Source organism: Ostrinia nubilalis, chromosome 9 (genome assembly GCF_963855985.1).
Source record: "Ostrinia nubilalis chromosome 9, ilOstNubi1.1, whole genome shotgun sequence".
Taxonomy (NCBI): domain Eukaryota; kingdom Metazoa; phylum Arthropoda; class Insecta; order Lepidoptera; family Crambidae; genus Ostrinia; species Ostrinia nubilalis.
The window spans coordinates 6,403,164-6,416,850 of NC_087096.1; the positions used below are offsets into that span (position 1 = coordinate 6,403,164).

At 34.4% G+C, this 13,687-nt stretch overlaps 1 protein-coding gene across 1 annotated transcript; it reads left to right on the forward strand.

Annotated features, from left to right (window-relative positions):
* The first annotated feature begins 8,814 nt into the window (after nt 1–8,814).
* Nucleotides 8,815–13,586, forward strand: LOC135074511 (putative inorganic phosphate cotransporter). Its single transcript, XM_063968819.1, has 9 exons — nt 8,815–8,946; nt 9,121–9,172; nt 9,816–10,033; nt 10,319–10,555; nt 10,716–10,922; nt 11,365–11,535; nt 12,086–12,302; nt 12,673–12,911; nt 13,280–13,586. Exons 2-9 carry the CDS (start codon nt 9,139–9,141, stop codon nt 13,502–13,504), a joined length of 1,548 nt encoding a protein of 515 aa, XP_063824889.1. The 5' UTR covers nt 8,815–8,946; nt 9,121–9,138; the 3' UTR covers nt 13,505–13,586.
* Nucleotides 13,587–13,687: the final 101 nt, after the last annotated feature.

A 13,687-nucleotide genomic window follows, 5' to 3' on the forward strand; every position in this document is an offset into this window, starting at 1 on the left:
GTTTTTACCGCTATTCAGTCAAATTGGCTACACATTCAATTTCATTTCAAATTTATTTTGTCAGCACAAAAATCTAGTAATCTAGATAGTTATAAACTCAATTAAATACATTTTTGTTACGTATTGAATTGAGTTAATGACAATATTTGAACAATTTGATAGTTATCATCATCGAAATACTTACTTCTACTATCAATGACAAAGAATCGATTCAAAATAATATGACAAAACTTACATTTCAACATAAAAACTGAAACTTGTACTCAAGCAGTAATTGAGCTAAAATAAATTTTTGTTTATAAGCACTTTAGAATATTATTTTAGATAATACCGCCCATTTTTAATATACTTACACACATGTATACATATAATTATGTGTGTTCAATTAAATGACGTTACATAATTACTTCGATACATTCATAACCGAGCGCTTAAAATCGTTGCAATTGATGACTTACGTGAGAAGTGTGTGTACATTCAAGTATAAAAGTGCTTATACACAAAACCGACTTAACATTTACCCAAAAAAATGTGCTAAATTAAATAAAAATTCGGGTAAAAAAACAAAAAAAAAAAAAATACGGACGCGATTATTAGGAAATGTAAATACTTTGTAAATTATAACATTACGTACTTATACGGTCTTTAAGTGAGTTGTATTTATGTGTGACTACATTTCTGTATGCGTGCATTTACGGGACACCCTCTACATCAGAATGCGATGCATTATAAATATTATACATCATGTATAATCAGAACTGAATAGTTCCAATCGGATTTATACTTATGTTTAAATAGAAAAATCAATTGATTTAGTAAGTGCTGTTGAAAATCTAAGTACGTAATTTATTTTTATTATTTTATGAAAGTTTTTTATGTAGTAGATTTTTTTTTTACAAAAAGGCATGGAAATTGTAAAATGTATATTTGTGCATTGTGATATAAAGCGTGTTTCTAAAATGGTGTCAAAATATACATAATTTAGTATATTACTAAATAATGTAAATAGCATGTTAAAATATTTGATATTTTCATCTATTATGTTCACCGCATAATATAACGAATTCAGTCTTATCACTAAGTATCACGTTAATGAAATTTTGATTTTGTCAATTTTTATAGTCATATGATGAAGTCTGCGTAGATTTATATATATTATTTTATATAATATGCTAGTACTATTTATTATTCGTTTATACAGAGTGTAAGGAACAGGTGAGCAAAAAGTTTGACGGTGCTCTTTTACCATTTTGTTAAGTTGAAAATCATTGGTTATTTTCACGTTTTTTATACTTTGTTTTACATGCATTTTAAGTTTTGCAGTATAACGTTTTAACTCATCAAACACTAAATGGCAGCAATAAATAAGTGAAGACTCGTAACTGAGTGTAAGTGAGTAGTGAAAACATTTCACTAGTTTTGGGGAAAATGATCTTAGGTTACTGTTTGCGGTTTTGTCAACCTGTTCTTCACACTATGTATAAAGACATATTTATTTTACGACAGAGGCAGTTAAGGACTTGCGTCGTCTCACTCAGTTAGCAATGATTTAATACGAATTTATAATTAATTAATTAGTCATCTCATATAAGCATTTTGTTCTTACGTGTACATAATGTTATTTTTAAAAGAGAAGTGATGATGAACGTAACAATGATTGTAATTAATCAGTTATTTTGTTAAGATGGTAATCGAAGGAAACATGTATCTACCTAAAATTTTATACCCAGGCACAAACCATTGTAGATATACACTTCTGTAAGTAGTCGTAACGACAAAGTATCGACAAGCGAAACGTTTGATACCTTCATTGTCGCACATTTATTTTTATAAGATATATTAGGTGTCGAATGTCACCAGCTGTTGACGCAGATGTCAGTTTTGTGGCCAGATGGATTAGTCAGCAGCTAGGTAAAATCTCTTTTGTTCTGAAACTGAAAAATATTAATTTTAGGTATAATTATTAAAAATAGGGCTTACATGATTTGCTTTATATGTATGAGGTGTCACATAGGCCACTGCATCAGTCTGATAGAGTTGGCTAAACAATTTAAAAGTGTTTAAGAAACTTAATAAGCCCTGAATAATTTGGAGAGATCATTTTGGGTGCAAATGTACTTGCACTTAGGAGTATATGGCTGGTTTCAATCAAAATATTCAGGTGATAACATTGGCAGAAGGTGGTAGAGCTGAAAGTGTGTGAAAAAGATAAGAATCTTTCAAATGTGTATAAAAAGATATAAAGGCGATATCATTTCAGAGCCAAAGATTCTTTCAAAATGAAGCAATAAATAAATAATTATTAAATAACTGTTATTATTATGAAAGAGATTTTAACTGCCACTGACTTTAGGGAATCGTTTTTTGTTATTCGTTGAAGCAATACCAAAGGATTCGTATTAGAACCTGCTCATCTAAAGATTACACTGCCTGTTAGCTAATATGTTGTACTACGACGTAATAACGTATTGTTTTCGTGAGTCATGTCTCGTGACTGGTTTACAGTGAAAAAAGGTAAATCAAAATAAGTACAAAGTACAAATCGACTGCAGTATCGCCAATCTTATGAACTCGATCTGATCGAATTGACGTTTGAAATGTGACGTTTGACAGTTGTATCAAAATGTACAAATTTTCTTGCGACTATCAAATCAAACGAAAACTTGACTAAACAAACAAATTGCTGATTTTTCTTGCGTCAATTTTTTAATCACAAGTCCACCTAGTGGGGATGAAATCACTGGATGCCGATAGTCTAATTCACTGAAGTCATACATAGAAAAATTAATTTGATCTTAATGAATTGTATTGGAATTATAAGGACCACTGACTCTTTTCCAGGTGTTTAGAGTTTTCATTTAAAGTTGCCCTTTATTATAACTGTGTTTGTTATTGAAATCACCGTGTTTAAAGTTAAATGTTCTTGTTTAAAATTAATAGCCAAGTTATAGTTCCAACTTTTCATTATAGTCCTGTTTTACCATCACAATAAATTAATTTTAGGTTCAAAACCAAAGTGATAATTACGTCGCATCAGTAACAAATCACTTACGAGACTTGACTTTAAGATGCAGGTTCGAAGCTGACCGCAGACCGCAGAACCACTGATTTATTTGCGGTATGCGGTGGGCTTCAAACCCGAATATTTAGTTATCTAATCTAGTGATATTATGCTCAGTTGTACCATGCTATAGTATCATTACGTTGAATCGACAACGTATGAGTAAAGTTAACTGCGGACTTTATTATTTTTATCATCGTTTAAGGTGACTTTAATACGCATTTACAACAACTTTCTCCAAAAACCATTCACAATGTTTTTGTTTGTATGAAATAGGGAATTTATTTAAGATTTTGATGTTAAACCACGAGTAAGTTGTTGTTTTAGCCTGAGAACGCCTTAAAACGACGTACATCTGCTAATAAGTGGCATAATAAAATACCATACCATGCGATTCAGTTAGTTATTTCATTCTATTGTCAGCAAAATTCGTGGTTAACTTTACTGAGACAAAAATTAGGCAATCGTTTTCTCGAAGGACAATTACTTAAAATTATTGCTTACATTCTTACGTGGTTATTTTTGTCAAAAATGTCTTGTTTAAAAATACTTTTAAGAAATCTGCTAGCTAACACCTCAATATGCGCAGTAGTTAGTGAAATCTTTACGAAACATTTAGCTTGATGCGTAGCACACTCTTGTCCTACTAATAATCTAATCTTATTTTTAAAACTTTGACAGTAACGAAAGATGGACATTATTATGTGATAGTGTAGGTTTTTTTTAATTACCTACTTTTTCCGTTACGAAGGGAATAAGCAAAACTTATTATTTGTTCAACATTTCTACATACCGTCTAGGGACTTTTTCTGAAGTCGCATGTCAAAAATTACGTTACATTTGCATTGGAAACAATTTATTTCCCAAAGGCCATAACCGCAAAAGTCAATTTTATTTTTTTATATATCTTATAATACGACTTTAAAATAACAGTTAAATTATTACTAAAAATACATATCAAATATCAATGAACACCATGATAAAAGTAATCCATTAAACTACAATGAATTCGACATAAAGGCACTTGACTGGAGATTATACCTATAATCCACTTTTGAAAAATATTTAGGTAAAATGTGACGCAAATGCTAGACTAACAATTTTATTGATAATATGATGATAACGAATTGTGTCGCCCGGAATAACGAAAAACCATAATTAGTGTTTGTTTTGTGGTAATTCAAACCTTTTTAAGACATAATAATAACTAATAGGCAATCTAATTGAAACAACGGAACCGACAACAATTCATTGAGAACTCTTTGGAACCTAGAATTAAAATCCAAATAAATAAAATAAAGCTTTTCGTAGCTCACTAAAAGAGTGCATGTGAAATTGTTAGTAGGTACCTAAATAAGAAAAAGGAATAGACTTCATTAAAAAGTTGTTTGTATGAGATAACAAGCTATACTGTCTAAAATAGTTTCGCTACGTGCCATACATAAGGTGCTAGTATTTATAAAGGTATTTCTCTCGTAAGATTGCCACTAGGAAACGATTGCCTTATTGAACAAGTTTTGTATGATTGAGGGCAAGCTGGGGTAAGTCGGTGAAATATTTTCTTTCAGTCAGCAATTTCTTACATCCGGTTTAGTTACCTTATTTATTATTATTGAAATGTAATGCGTTAAATAGGTACCTACTTTCAGTCCAGCTATGTGTGTGAAAAAAATAAAGAATTCCAAAAGGCCTTGCCAACGACTATAGTCCATATTATGTAAATTCCTAAGGCACTAAGGCTGGTTTTAGTGTCACGCGGACCGTCTGGTACGGACCCGCTCCGCACGGCCAATCTGTATGAACTTCTAGGGAGCGTTTTAGAGTAATGCGGTCCGGAAGAACCGCTCCGCTCCCTAGCAGTTCATACAGATCGGCTATGCGGAGCGATCCGCACTTACAGTCCGCTTGACACTAAAACCAGCCTAAAGGTAGTAGGAAGGCGCTAGACGCAGGCCGCTACCAACCGGCCAAATGGAAAGCATTGGGGGAGGCCTATGTTCAGCAATGGACGTCCTATGGCTAAGATGATGATGATGATAAGGCACTAAAATAAATATATTTCAGTGCCTAAGGAGTTTGCGTTGCACCATTAAGTCCGTGACAGGGTTATATTTGGCTATCTATATTTCTTTCGCTCATTGTTGCCTGCTGTTATTATGACTGAAGGGATAGAAATACTCACATCGAGTCCTTCTTATCCCACCTTGCCCAACTGTCGTCGACGTTGAAGTGTTAAATGCTGGAGCACCGCGGCTTCCCCCAGCGAAGTACATAAAGTGCCCTTGCGCCCAACGGCTAGGCGGACTGTTTTCTGAATTTAACTCTAAGACAAAACTAACATAATTTGTACATTGTGAACATACACCTAATTATTATATCTAATTCGTAAGGAAATGGTAAAGTAATCTTATTGTAAACTAGTATTAATCGAACAAGAAACCTTATTATCATAATAACACGCGTTTTATTTCCCTAAATAATATTTTTGGACCGTGTAGGCTGTAAAAATCTTACGTTGTGTCGTCACCAAGGCCGTGCATCAGCAACAAATGCTACGACACTGTACACGATAAACCTTTTACATAATTTTGGCAGAGTAGTACATATTAAGTGCATAAAGTTTGGTTAAATATCCTACTTCAATAGATATCACTATCAGTGAACAAAAACTTATAGAATTTGTAATGACTAAATTCTTAGAAAACTATACAAAGAAAACTTAAAAACAATTACACATACAAGTACCTATAAATAAATGAAACGAACAGAGTTTAAGGGTTAATAAGATTTGCTTGAGGTAATTGTGAAGTGTTGAGAATAAAGTGCGCAATATCTCATACGCACACAACTCAACATTATTGAGATAAGACAGTTTTTTTCTATGACGAATGTCTATTTTCTGCAAAATTAATTTATTTTGTCATCTGGAGCACTCTGGATATATTGTTATTGGCTAGTAAATATTACACTCATAAAAAATTTCATTGATGTGCCGAAAATATTTATTTTAACTACTGCAGACTCGACAGACATTGTTTTTTTTTTCAATAACATTACTTAAGGTTAATGGTTTATGTATGGAATTCTGTTGTAGGGATTTTGTCTTCATAATTTTCTTTTACCAAAACACAACTCATTTAGGTACCTCAAAGGTTATTGAGTTCGTGCAAAGGCCCACAGAGAAAAATACAGTAAGCTGAAATTTTTCAATTTCTGTTTTTCATACCAAACAAACCAGATACTTACGAACTATCATGAAAATTTTTAAGCAGAAATAACTAGATTGTTCAAGCAACTAAAATTTCTAGTATCAGACGGGAACTTAAAAGCAATAGATAGGTAATACTCGTAATATCGCAGTGACATGGAATGGATCGGTTTGGGAGAACAGATCGGAATACTTATCTCCAGAAAGTGCGTCTGGTGATAAGAGATGACGTCAAAACAAAGGTTTAAGTATACCTAAATACCTACTATGAATGATAATAGTAGGTACTGTTTCAGTAGATACTTGTTATTGTAATGGATAGGTGCGATACGCAAGCAATAAGAAAAATAAAAGATTATGACATTCGATTTGAAGATGGCTTTGAAACTGATAGTGATCATATTTGTCATATCATAAGAATTATCATGATAATAGTTTCGAAATATTATGTATACATTTTTCAAATTAATAATCTTTGAAATAAAATCTTTGATTTCATACGTCGTCTTCCAGTAGACTGTATCATTTGGGTTTATCTCAATGTCAGAAAAAATATTAAAATGTGCAATTTTTTGCGAGATTTATTCCAATAACCTTCTGCTTTACTATTAAACATGATTATGATGATGCTGATAATTCAGTAAATAAATAATAAGTAAATAAAGGGAGCGATTTGAATGAAAATTTTTATTTAAAAAGCTTATAAGCATATTTTAATTTTTACTTTTTGTTAAATTTCAATTGAATTAAAATAATTTTCTTTTGTGTAGGTAGGTATTTGTTTCCGTCTGTTCGTTTTATGGAAATGACATCTTCTGTTGGTCAAAGGATTTCCACAACGACCGGTCCTGCGCTCCAAGTACTTCCCACACCCTTCACCAGGTCGTCGGACCACCTGCACTATCCACACTAGAAAATGACTGACTTGCAACATTATCGATACGTAGATACTTACAGGCACATTTTAAGCCGGTAATTACGATTGTTTGTTTATTTAAAAACTACAATTATGAGCTTCAATATAAAGTGTAAGTATAATGTATAAGGGGTTGCAACGCAGGGCCAGTCCCGTTTCAGCTAAGTCAATTTTAGTCAAGTGATTTTTGACAAGACCACATAGTAATAACAAAGAAATTAGAAATCCTGTATAATTTCTGAAAGTTTTTCGTACACATTGTAAAAAACACTAAATGCGTTAAGTATACTTTCAATACGCAGTAGCGGTTTAGATATTCAGTTTCTTGCCTTGATTTTTTCCCACAACGGGGAACCTCTTCCTGCATCTCACCTGATGGAAAATGATGATCAGGCTGAAGCTGGAAGCGAGCTTCACCCGGAGTCCTCTACCACAGGAACTGGCTTATCTTACATCCTACTGTCAAAACACAACAAGACAGAACAAGATGTTGGTAGCTACGAGTAGCTAGGCGGGCTCAGAACTAGCGCTACCAACCAAACCGAACACTTTGCTACCACTGAGAATTGAACCTTTACTATTTTTAACTTCGCATCTTGGAATCTTGAAGATCCAATCCTTCTTCAATTTTGAAAATCCCAAGATCTTGAAATCTTGGGTCTCATTTTATACAGCAGATTCAACCATTGAATTCGGCGTTATGGTCAAATCAGGTTCACTTCGCGTGCTTTGTCGAAAAAAACAATAAATAATCGTCATTAATCTTATCCATTTTACGTAAAATGGTTCAAATGACATTTAACATACCTATCCTCTCCAATTGGCATACTTTTGAGATAACCGTACCAAGTCACACTTACGACGTAATACCTCTCACGTGCAATAAGTAGTTGGTGATATTTCAAGATCTGGCTTGCTATTGCCCCCTTAAGTAATAAACCACTAGAGATATTTTCGTTTAACGCGAAACCTCTGATTTCTTACGACGATTAAGATCCACGATTAGTTTAGGGTTGTCAGACACGAATTGAAACATTGCAGTGCAGCGTGATGGTTTCAAGATCTTTTAAAATTAATTTATTAATTTATTTTTCATTGTGCAGGAAGTTTGCATTGTGAATTGGCCGTCTTAAATCTTTTCGTCTTTCTAGGTTAAAGGTTACACATGCTCATACTAGCACGAAATAAGCATGTCACTATTGAGCAATTAATTCGTAGTGGCATTGCCACTGTGGCATGTGTGCCAAAATATTGTTAATAATACTTTTGATCTTACAATTAAGCAATTTCCAAATAAACTGAGAGAAACTGAGAATTTCGTTTTATAGAATTTATTTTTAAAATGTTTACGGGAAAAGGCTTTATAGAATTTTATTTAAACTTTTAATTTAGTATATTTAAGCATGAGTAAAGCTGAACGTTATTTAATCACATGAACTACATTATTAATCGCATTTGAGACAAGTTATTTTTACAAAGGGTTTCTTACTTGTTTTGGCTAGTCTGACAACCCTATACGAAAATCACGACACGTGCATTCCCTTTGTCATTATTTTACTGTCCAAGAGTGCTAAATACAATGATAACGTCAGATAACAAAGAGAGATCCAAATCACAACACTATTACAAGGCAAGCGCGGCCTAACCAAACTTAGTTTAATCTTGGAGCTTAACAGGTAGCGATGGAAATTTAGTAACAATAAATTAATATTTAAGCATCAATGAAAAAATAAAATAAAAGGTTTTACGAAGGAAATTACAGTAAGTACTATTAATTTTATTTTTTTTCTTACCTTAAATACATTTAAAAAAAAGTGGACATGCTGAATTTTGTGTATTTTATCAATTAAGTCGTTAAAGTGGAAACATATTGAACTAATTGCAAGACTTTAAAATCAGACTTGCGTTAACTTTTTTTTTTGCATTCTTCTACAGATCTAAAAGGTGACCACAATGTTGACGGGATGGAGATTCATTTTATCCAAACGTAAGTAACTAACACTTATCTTATTTTTTGTTATTACTTGAACTTTTTTGTTATCATATTAACCCATAGTACAAGCTTTATTTAGTTTAGGACGAGAAGCTAGTGTAAAATGTCCAAGGATATTTATTTTTTACTTATTAACTATTATTTTATTTTAATACTCTGAAATTTATATTTCCCATCTAATATTAGGTATATAAAAAACCTGCGATTTTTTCTTCTGTTAGTGATGAGGTTATCCCTACTCTCAAAATACGCATGAGCCGTCATAGGAGTCTGACTGACGTGAATTAACCAGATCAACGGCTTTATGCTCCCTCCCTCCAAGGGAACGAATAAATACATATTTTCCGAATAATCATACAGGGAACTTAACATGAATATTATTTTGTTGAGAATCCAGAAACTCAACTTGCAAAGTAGTTATTTCTTTATTGCGGAGATAGGTATCACAACAAAATGGTGATAGAGAGAATGTCAAAAGTACCATAGAGCATTTATTATTTGATTTGTTTTTTTTTTTGCTAGGAGCTCTTTTCGTATTAAATTCTCTCAATACCGGAAATTTTAGGTTTGACAATAAAACTTGTACTTACACAAATATTTTATGTTTTTTTATATTGTTTTTACTTTTTCTTTTCAGTATTCATAATACCCCAGAGGTATGTCATGGCAATCATGGCGCTGTTCGCCATAGCCAACGCATACACCATGAGGGTGTGTTTGAACATAGCCATCACTCAAATGGTCAAGAAAGAGAGCAGTGAGTCAGGGAGTTACGACCCTTACGCCTGCCCTGATCTGACCACTCTAGTCAGTAGTTCCAATACTACGAGTACAATAGAATACTTCGAGAACGATGTAAGTAAAAAAATTGAATTTGAAGTATATTTTTGTTTGACTTTTATTAAGCCTACCTTATTTCATACCACGAATCAAGATTCAACGCCCGTATTCATAAACGAGCTCTGTGATTGGTTCGTGTGGCACGCGCTGTAAGACCTCATAGTAATGTTTGTGAATACAGTCGTATATCTTGATCAAGATACTTGTATTTTGATATCCCTGACGATTTATCGCAGCCTAAAGTGAATTTCTTAACTTTAATCCGCAACAATATGAACAAGCAAAAATTATTTACTCCAGGTAGTTCTGTTCGATTGGAGTGAGGCTACACAGGGCTTACTCCTTAGTTCGTTCTACTACGGCTACGTCCTCACTCACATCCCTGGAGGTATGATAGCCGAGAGGTTTGGAGGGAAGTGGGTCCTCGGGCTGGGCCTCCTCTGCACCGCCGTTTGTACCATCATCACTCCCGTCACGGTCAAAATGGGAGGAGCCCCTGCTTTGTTCATATTGAGAGCCATTGAAGGTTTCGGAGAGGTGAGCTACTCTTAGTTGCATTTACTAAAGATGTCATAATCATATTTTTCTCTACTCTACAAATCCTCCATTTGCCTCTGTTAAATTAGAGAGAGAATGCTCATGAATATTTAAATGTCAATAAAATACTTGAAGATCTAATAGCAGTTTTTCATTTTAGGGTCCAACTATGCCAGGTCTAATGGCCATGCTATCGCGCTGGGCACCTAAGCATGAACGGGCTAGGTTTGGATCCCTAGTCTTCGGGGGGGCCCAGATTGGGAACATCGCCGGCACTTACATCTCAGGACTGATCCTGTACAATGGCAACTGGGAGGACGTGTTCTACGTGTTTGGAGGAATTGGAATCTTATGGTTTTTACTTTGGGTAAGTGATAACTCTATCATGTGATGTAAAATATCTACATACTTTAAGGGTCCTCGCAGGCTAGCCTTTTTACCGGTCAGTGGTTTCGTCAGCTTCTAATTTGTATGAAGAATCGGTCTATACCAAATCGATATAAAGCATAAATTTTCATACTTGTTCATACAGCTGGACCTAACCGACAAATAATTCGACTGTAGTCCGCGGGGACGCTAGTGAATAGACTAGCAAACGACTAACATTATAATCGTAAATGTCCTTGAGCTGTGCGTAACCTATTTGATTTTAATCAAAACGAGATTGCTCGATCTCAATACATTTTTATCATATTATTATTATCTTCTGTCATCTGCGGTCTCTCCCATATGAAATAATCATGAAATGATCGTTGAATGAAGTTGTTCGTTTACTTTTTTAATAAAATGCATATTTTTATTTATTTTAGACTGTCCTGTGCTACAGTACGCCCAACACTCATCCGTACATTTCTGACTCCGAGAAACAATTCCTAAACGAGACAGTTGACTGTTTAAAGGGGGGCCAGAAGAAACTGGACCCCACCCCATGGAAGGCCTTACTTCGATCTGTGCCTCTTTGGGCACTAATTATGGCTGGCGTAAGTACCTCACTGTATGGTTAAGATTATTCGATATGATTGTGGGTGGATGTTTAAAAGAATTTGTATAAGGCACCTTGATTATTTATTTATTTACTCTATCTACCAGAAATCAAAATTGCGAATAGAGACCGTTCACTAGACAGTACGCACTATCCGTTCGCTTTTTTGCCGCTGGCGATATGACGTCACTTGAAGGGAAGCGTCTATAACTATAACAAAGTATATTTAAAATATTTTTTTATTTATTATTATTGATAAAAATTGTGTTTTTGCGTAAAATAAGACACATTAATTGCGTTTAATCACTAACTAATTGCGTTTAATCGCGGTTGGGGGAGGGGACGCGCATCGGCTAACTTAGCACGAACGGGTAGTAGATAAGTAACATCTCTAATAACTATTTTAGTTTTTTTTTATTGTGGAATAAGTAAGTTATAATATTGACTATCGTATAGTACGCCCCGTGGGTCATACATTTTTGTTCACAATAACAGGGATTTTTTGCGCGATATTCTAATTTTACATGACGTTACTCTTTGGTTTCCAGATCGGCCACGATTGGGGATACTTCACCATGGTGACGGATCTCCCCAAGTACATGACAGACGTGCTCAAGTTCAACATCAAGTCCACTGGCACACTATCAGCACTTCCATACGTGGCTATGTGGATCGCCGCTTTCATCTTCGGTCTAATTTGTGATTTTTGCATCAAACGAGGTTACCACAGCATTAAAAATGCCAGGAAAATTTATACAAGCATTGGTGAGTGACCTCAACACTGTCAATTATGTTTTAGAGTATAGTGTTTTGCTAACGACTGTCACACACATCAAATTAATTATACAAGTAAAAAGTTTATACTATTGTGTGTGGGTGACATCAGATATCACAACTAGTGTAATTACCCAATCGGATTGCTTAACACCATATAAGTTGTTATTATTATATTAGTTTAAAAACGTACTCAAATCGATCCTGAACAAACCAATTTCAGGCTTTTGTGAAAGCAAACGATTTTATCTTAGTGCATTTTATTCTGTTGTTTCAAGTTGTACTTATTCTTCTATTTTTCTATTACTCGACTAAAGTTTAACTCTCTGAAGACATTGTTTAAAATATATAATTTCAACAGCGGCAACTGGTCCTGGTCTCTGCATTATTATGGCTTCCTACTCCGGCTGTGACACCGCCATGGCGGTCTTCTGGTTCATCTTCGCCATGGTGCTCATGGGGGCGTACTACAGTGGCATGAAGATCAACCCCCTGGACATCAGCCCGAACTACTCAGGAACCACGACAGCGATGGTCAACGGGATCGCAGCCATTTCTGGAATAATCGTGCCTTACCTCACTGGATTGCTGACTCCAGATGTAAGTAGAGATTTTTCATTGATTTATAGCAAACTAGCTTTCCGCCCGCGGCTTCGCCCGCGTAGAAATTTGTCTGTCACAGAAAAAAATTATCGCGCGCGTCCCTGCTCAAAAACCGGGATAGAAATTGTCCCATGTCCTATCTCGGTACTCAAACTATCTCTATGCCAAATTTCATCAAAATCGGTTCAGTGGTTTAGGCGTGAAAGCAAGACAGTCAGACAGAGTTACTTTCGCATTTATAATATTAGTACTATAGATTATACCTCCTTCATTATGTTGACCAAGTATTTTCGTAAAGGTGATTTTTTATAAAGTAATTTCCCCAGTTGATTTCTCCATGTAAGCTAAATTATTTTCTTTTTCAGTCAACTCTGAAACAGTGGCGGCTTTCGTTCTGGGTGTGCCTTGGAGTTCTGATGACCACCAATCTCATCTACATCTTATTCGCTCAGGGCGAGCAGCAATGGTGGGATGACGTCAGAAAACATGGCTACCCTGACAACTGGAAACATGGACCTCTAAAAGCATACTCAAATGATACAGAGGACCAAAAATACGTAGAAAAAGAGGAAAAGAAAGAGAAACTGTAAACAACTGCATCTTTAGGCTAATCATTAATTTTAAGGAAAACGTGATAATAAGTATGTAAATAAATAAACGGGTAATTATTTTTTCGTCAATTTTAATAATCATAACCAAGTCAATCACAAAAAAATAAAGTCATGTAGAATTGTTTTTAAAACATACGAGTATAATATCTAATCTAAGAATCC